Source organism: Alligator sinensis, unplaced genomic scaffold (assembly GCF_000455745.1).
Source record: "Alligator sinensis unplaced genomic scaffold, ASM45574v1 scaffold990_1, whole genome shotgun sequence".
Lineage (NCBI taxonomy): Eukaryota > Metazoa > Chordata > Crocodylia > Alligatoridae > Alligator > Alligator sinensis.
In genome coordinates, this window is record NW_005842506.1 from 1 (window position 1) to 7,781 (window position 7,781).

Below are 7,781 nucleotides of genomic sequence, written 5' to 3' on the forward strand. Positions count from 1 at the left end.
CCCTCCCTGCTGGTGCAGCCCAGCCCAGCTTTACGGACCTCTGACAGCCTGCACCCCACTTTGGGCCCCACTGGTGCTGGCCCTGAGACATTGGTCCCAAGACATTGGGACGTTGGTCCCAAAATGGTGACAAGGGGGCGGGGTGCCTGTCAAGGGGTGAGGTACCTTTCAAGGGGTGAGGCTACCCATGCGGCCCTCAACAGCCTGCCAAAACTGGGGAAGCGGCCCTCTGCTCAAAATAATTGCCTGCCCCTGGTTTAGATCCGTTATCTGACAAGGGTATACCTTGAGAGGAAACATACAAGAATCATAAACAGTGAAGTAATGCTGGAACTTGAAACCAGATACCAAAAACAGACCACAACTGGTATTGCTTCCTCTGTGGATGGCACAAAAAACCCCACACCACTATTTATTGCAGAAGTGCTCGCTACCATCCTGAATTACAATAACTCTTTGCCAGGACTGGTAACAAAAGGAAAGACTAGAGACCATGTCTAGGCAAGCATGGTTTCCTCAGCTCAACTTCTTTCCTTCCTCTCCCTGCTTATATATTGCAGCACTGGTTGCAGACTGTATCTGAGGTTATCTTGTTTACTGCTAGCAGCGTTCTGTGCGAGTGTGAAGCTCAATGTGAACTAACTGCTAAAGTATTTGCCTGTCATCTCAGGTGCTTTGCAATCTGTGCTAGACTTGTTCTGCCATGGCTATGCTACCAGCAGTAACCAAGGTAGCTGAGAACGACTTATATTTGCTCATGCAAGCTGCAGTGTAGATGTACTTGACAGGATGCTTCGAGTACTTAATAACCTAAGTAGGATTCCTTTCTTTCCACTGTGAAGTTTTCATACTAGAGGGGTCCGCTGTTGCTAGTATTAAGACTAGATTTTAGAAAACATTGTTGCCAGGTCTTCTGATTCGTAAAATTATGAAAACGTCACTGAATGCATTAATTTTGTCTGTGCTAGAGTTGCTTTAAAAAAAATTAATTAATGTTGGTTGATCTTTTTTCCTTCCTTCTTTCGGCAGAGGTTAAAATTTGAAATAGCAGAGGTTATGACAGAAATTAATAACTTGACAAGTGTGGAAGAAAGGTGAGTAATTTTGACACGTCAATTTAGAAATCTGATTCTGGCATAGGTATTCTAGGGAGAACAAATAAAAGATGGTTTGGTTATATTTAACAGCTGAAAACTCCATAAATTTGGCTCAGCATTGAAAAGTCTGTAGTATCAATTCAGAGGTCACTCAGTCTCTCCCTTGCACTTGCAGAGGGATGAACTTTGTGATGGAAAAAGTCTGTTACATCATTAATAATATGATCCTATTAAGCCTAAGTGCTGGAGCCCATATACAGGCCAGTCTGGCATGGGCACCACATTCAGTACATGCCCAGACCAGCTCCACACGCTGTGTGCTGTGCATATCCCAGACCAACCCTATATGTTGTATGCAGCATGCAACTCACACTGGCCTCATGTGACACATATAGTGTGTGCCCCAGATTGGTGTGGCCTCTGGATATGGCATGTCTCTGAAACTGGCCCCCATGCTGTGTACAGCATGTACCAGACTGACTTGATGTGCCACATGCAGCATGTGGGACTAGGGCTGGTGCATGCTGCGTGCCACATACAGGGTCAGTCTGATACTCATAGGCATGGACTGGATAATAGGGCTGCACAGCTGTATCTTTGACATCCCTATATTAAGCTGTTAAAACTTTAAATAATTTAATAACATAATATAGGATGTTTATTATCACTTTTTCAAATAAAATGCCTTTGTTTTGGGATTTTATTTTTTGACCAGAGAAAATTTAAATGTGAAAAATAAATTTACAGATATAAATTTAAAAAATGAAGTTTACAGTGATTGTATTATTAACAGCATCTGGTAATTGCTTTTTTATTCCTTCAAAACAAATAGCAAAACTACCCAGAGAAATAAGCAAATAGCAATGGGAAGGAAGAAATTCAATATGGACCCGAAGAAGGTAGAACATTTTGTATTTGTTACAATTTAAGTTATTCTTGATGGTTATATTTTTTGTAAATGTATTCCAGTTGTTGGTGATAAAGTTACATTTAGTTGTGCATCTGAAAGTTCTCCTAAATTAATCAGGCACCATATTCATTTTGAAGAATTATGAAGCATAGTTAGGTCCCAAATATACTTGTCCATCTTTACAACAATGAGCAGAAAAAAATGATTTTGTCATTTGTCAACTAGGTATAGTGCTCCACTTAAGTAAATGTTTTATGTTTTCTAATTGGAAGTAAATATGGTAATACGGTAAGAGATCAGTCAAAATACTAACTACTAACTGCAAGCATTCCTTAAAGAGACCTGATTATACCTGATGTAGAGGTTTTATATTTATATACTAAACTGCAAAAAAGTTTGTACTCTTTTTCCCCCCCAAATGATTTCAAATCTTATGTTTTTAGTTTATGCTTACAAGTAACTGTTCATACAAACTATTGTATTTGTATATACACGTGCTGTTTGCACATAAATGTATATACATAACCACATATATACATAAATGTTCTTAGTTATTTCTACATTTAGATAGCACCTGTACAAGTAAATTCAGGTTGAAATGTGAACACTTTAAAAATAATTTTTAGCTTACTGTTTCAAGAAATGTATGTTGAAAATGTAGGTTTTAGAGAAACATTGTGGTTTCTTTGCACCAACGTCCATGTCTTCCTTAATCAATGATTTTTTTCCATAGTAATTCGCTGACCTGCTAAATCTCTTCCAGACTTCTTTTCTGATATATTGAAAGAAACCGTTGTTTTAATGTCTGGCTGTTTGGTCTTCATATTCTCTTTTTTTCCTTCCTAATATTTGTCTTTTTCATCTTTCTTGCTTGTGCTTGTGCTTGTGCTTACTGCTTTTTCTTGCCTTTAATAAAATTGAACTATGACTTTGAGGAGGTTATTTATTTATTACATCTCTTCTTTTATTTTTTCCAAAGCTTCCCTACTAAGGTTTATTTTTTCTCTGTTTGTTTCTGGTAAATTTCCTTTGCAGCTGTGTTGAATGCAGTTACATTTTGATGGTTGTTACTTAAGGTCCCCTCTGCTTGTGAAGGTAAAAATGTGATGAGATCTAATGCATGATCCACACATTTGTACATACATGGCAGGAGGTGCACATTAGATCCCATTCTGCCCTATGGTACAGGGGGAGCCCAATCCCAGCCTCTCCCAGCACTGGTAAGAAGCAAGCACCTGTGGCTGGGAGCCCCTCTCACTTGAGAGGCTCCCAGCCATGGGGGTTGCCCCATGTACCCCCAGGGCTAGAGGATCATGGTGGCTGCTATCTCCCAGGTGTGGGGAAGTGTGAAACCCCTGGGCCTGGGGGACTGCGACTTCTACAATCTCTTAGGTTCGGGGGTGCGTGAAACCCCTGGGCCTGGGGGATTGCAACTACTGGCTGCTTGGGTGCTTCTGGGATCTTGAGTCAACAGCTACTGGGGCTGAGAGTCCCTGCAGCTGTGGGACTCCCAGCCCTCCCAGCCCCGGCTGGGCATGGTGCACCACTGTGTCTCGGAGCCCCATCAGCTGACAGGGCTCCCAGCTGCAGGGGAGACCCTGTTGCACGTGCAAATTAAATCTGTACAGCAAATAGCTATAATATTATTACATATTTTTGAGGTCTAACTTGAGAGCTGGTTGGAGCTTTTTATGGCATGATAGTTACTTTGCACACGTAGCTACTTTTAAGGTAATTGCGCAATTAACCAGTTAATTGCATGGTGCCTGTAACATGTAGAGGGGGCCTTAATGTTCAACTGAAGTATTATCTTGAATAACATTTTAATGTATTACTTAGGGTAGTCTCAAGCTGTCATGCTTGTGTGTATGTGTGTGTGCATATGCTACAGCTCTTTATTTAAATTGATTCACCACCATTCTCATTTTCTGAATGTTGTGGGAAGGATTTCTTTTTCTTGGGGTAGCTTATCTTCTTCAGGTGTCCTCTTAGTTGTTTTTCTTACTTTCTAGATTTCTGATTAAATCACAAAATGACTTCAGGTGGCCTTATTACAGTGTTAATTATATTTCATTAGTAGGTGAAATTATTCCTGTATCTAGAAGTCCTGGCTGGGCTACCACATTAACATGGCTTGCATGTAAGAAATGGTTTTACACATTGTTTCCAAACCATATGTAGAACAGTGGTGATCTGCAGGAGCTGCTGGTCCCTTGGAGCTGGCTCATCCTTTCAACTGCTATGTTGAATTAAAATTAGCAAAAAAATACACTGAATATCTTTCTAATATAGGTGTTTTGCTCTTGCTGTTGTTGCAATAAGGATGTTTTTACTAATAAGCGGGAGAAAGGTGCCTGCATGAGTGGGAATGTGGAAAGCAGGATAGTTGTGTGAGTAGCAAGGCCACCCAGTGATCTGTTGAATGTGATTCCTGCTAATCAAAATTTAAAAAAATTGAGAGCTGCAGTTAGGATTGGTACTGTGCAGCTAAAAAGTAGTCTACTGGTGTTACTAATAATACTGAACACATCTATGGATCTGTTTACAGCCTTTATCTCTGTTTGTAGAGTAGTTGCATGGAAGCACTTGGGTTTTGATATTGTTTCATATACTCCAGTTACAGTTGCTATGTATAATAGCTTTCAAACCGGTTTAGCTTTAAAATAGTGTGTACAGTGCTGCATATGTAAAGTTTGTAAAATGCTTTGGATCTTTACGTATGGAAGGCACAATGGAACATAAAGTCATACTTGAAATTCATGGCATGGGGGCTTGAGACATTTCCTGTTGTACTTGAAAAGATCATTTTTCTTGGAAGGGACAAAAGTTTAACTATAAAACTTAAAGCTGAAATGCAAAACTGGTTTCAATAGAGAACACAGAAAATGGAAATAGCTACCATAGAACGATCAAAATAGCTCTTTGTAGTAAATATAAAATGTCCCTGTAACAATGTGTTTTATATGGAGAAAGCAGTCAAGTACTGTTGTCTCCCATTTTAAACTGGTCAGCAGAAGAAATGTAAAGAGATAAAGCCAAGACTGAGAATCATAAGTAGGTTCCAGCCAGGCCATTTGATTCACTTTTTCCAGACACTGCTACTTCCCAGACAGATCTTCTATTCCTGTCTCTCTGCCTATTCTTCATCATTTCTTTTTCTGCTATAAAGGAAAATGGAAATTGTGTCTGTTTTGTAGTGCATTAAGATATCTCTGTTTCCATGGAGAGTAATTAATTTTTGATGGCTAATTTGGCTTTCCAGAAATGGGATATTATTAGCTCTAAGAAACTTTCCTAAGCGTAAAGAAAAAAAGTAGGGTAAATGGGATAGCTTTTTACTATATCAGTTTAATTGTGTACGTTTAAAAATCCATGTTGGAGATAGCACAAGTAGGCTGGAATTAGCTCAGTCATTGCAACTATGTATTCATAATTGTCTGATCCTACTGTACTTGTTTTGTTTAGAATGAAAACAAGAAAGCACAAATTCCTTCAATCTTGTGAAAGGTATTGTTCACAGCTATAAATAATGATAAGAAAGAAAAAAATTAAAATATAGCAATTCCTTCTTAAATTTGCTAAGCCGTGTGTCCTCAGTTGTGCCTCATAGCAATGAGTCCAACAGGCTAGCTGTATAGTGCATCTGGTTTAAATTTGCATCTTTTTAGTTTCATTAAATTTCCTGATCCCTCTCTATACTGTTATTTTATACCTATAAAGTTTTCAACTTCTTCTTACACGAAAGCGTTTCCAAGCCTCTATAATCATTTGCATCACATTTCTTGGAATCATCTCTCTTATTGTTATACTGTGTTTTTTAGATAGGCTGACCAGGACTGAACACAGTCATAGATGCATTAAAAGAAGAAAATTCTAAGAATGCTTAAGAAAGGGAATCTGAGGCTCTGCTGCTGACAAGCAATGTCTCTCTATAAATATCAGTGAAAGAAATAGATCCATTTTCAGAGTGGTCATTGTTTCAGAGTGAAGCACAGCTATTACTACAACAGGATAAATTTGTATTTTTCTTTGCAGCAATCCTGGCTGACTCTGGAAGTTTTTCAGATGGTGAAACTATTTTGAGAGTTGTCAGCCAGGCTAAAAAAAACCTTTGGGACTGATACCATGACAATAGGTTTACTCTATTAAAGCCTACAATACACAAGATTGAAGGAATTTGTGCTTTCTTGTTTGCATTCTAAACAAACAGTCAGCAAGCGCAACTTCCTTGCAAGGCAGGTAATTCATTCATTGTAAAAACAAACAGAAGTCAATCAATCTTATGAATATTTTAATATTTTGTGTAATGGCTTAGAGACTGGAAGCCCAGATTAGAAGTAGGGTTGCCCTGTTTCTCCGTGAGTGATCTTACTGGGCCAAGAAAACCCACTGAAATAAGGCTAAGTGCAGACATTTGCTGGAGTTAGAGGGAGGTTAATTTGCATTAAAAATGGCCACCTGATCTTGGTTGGCCCCCAATGCGGACATTTAAACCCAGTCTCAGTGATCAGAAATCAATCTAAACCTGTGATGCTACAAAATTTCCATGTACATAGACCACTCTAAAAATGGCAGAACCCAGTCTAAGATAGTCTTAGATCGGTGTACACTAAATGGATCTAGGATTAAGGATTGTGGACTAAATGGATCTAGAATTAAGAACTGTGCCTGCTTCCTGCCCTCCCCCGCAGTCACTGCCTGCCTCCCCATCCCCCTGATCACTCCCACAGATCTCACCTACCCTCCCCCACCATCCCTCTGCAGATCCCACTTGCCCCCCAATCCCCACATGGACCCTGATTTTCCTCCCCACCCCAGTCCGCTTGTCCACCCTATCGCTGCTCTGCTAGTTCCCCTATCCTGACTTTCCTTAGATCGGGTGGCCATTTTTAATGTGATTTAACCTCTCCCTAACTCCCCTGAATGTCTGCACTTAGCCACAGTATCGTCTTCTCTCTTCTTCCCATTTCCCACAAGAATGATGGAAGTTTCATAGATTTCATAGACATTAGGGCTGGAAGGGACCTCGGAAGATCATCGAGTCCAGCCCCCTGCCCAAAGGGCAGGAAGTCAGCTGGGGTCATAGGATCCCAGCAAGATGAGCATCCAGTTTCATCTTGAAGGTGTTCAATGAAGGCGCTTGAACCACCTCCGGTGGCAGGCTGTTCCAGACCTTGGGGACTCGGACAGTAAAGAAATTTTTCCTTATGTCCAGCCTGAAACGATCTTGAAGTAGTTTGTGACCATTCAACCTCGTCATCCCTTGGGGCGCTCTGGTGAACAAACGTTCCCCCAGATACTGGTGGTCACCCCTGATAAACTTATAGGTGGCCATCAGATCACCCCTGAGCCTGTGCTTTTCCAGGCTAAAGAGCCCCAGGGCTCTCAGCCTCTCATCGTAGGGTCTGCTTCCCTGACCTCTGATCATGTGCGTGGCTCTTCTCTGGACTCTCTCAAGCTTCTCCACATCCTTTTTGAATTGTGGAGCCCAAAACTGGACACAGTACTCCAGCTGCGGCCTCACTAAGGCCGAGTACAGGGGGAGAATGACGTCCCGGGATTTGCTTGAGAAGCATCTATGGATGCAAGCCAGCGTTTTGGTCACTTTACTAGCCGCCGCATCGCATTGCAGGCTCATGTTCATCTGGTGGTCAATGATGACCCCCAAGTCTCTTTCTTCCATAGTGCTAGCCAACATAGCACTGCTGAGTCTATAAGGATGCTGCGGGTTTTTTTTCCCAAGGTGGAGAACCTTGCATTTATCGGCATTGAAC

General features: G+C 40.8%; 1 protein-coding gene across 2 annotated transcripts in view; it reads left to right on the forward strand.

The window, feature by feature from the left end:
* Positions 1-935: 935 nt before the first annotated feature.
* CYTH3 (cytohesin 3) overlaps positions 936-7,781 on the forward strand; it is a 45,798-nt gene continuing 38,952 nt past the window's right edge. The window contains exons 1-2 of one of the 2 annotated variants that reach the window (XR_003095854.1): positions 936-1,094; positions 1,930-1,996. Coding sequence is in view for 1 of the 2 variants with exons in the window: in XM_006031453.3 (XP_006031515.1) it covers positions 1,057-1,094; positions 1,930-1,996 (105 nt within the window). In the remaining variant the exon portion in view is untranslated. The remainder of the gene's footprint in view (positions 1,095-1,929; positions 1,997-7,781) is intronic. The other variant, XM_006031453.3, reaches the window with a different exon arrangement.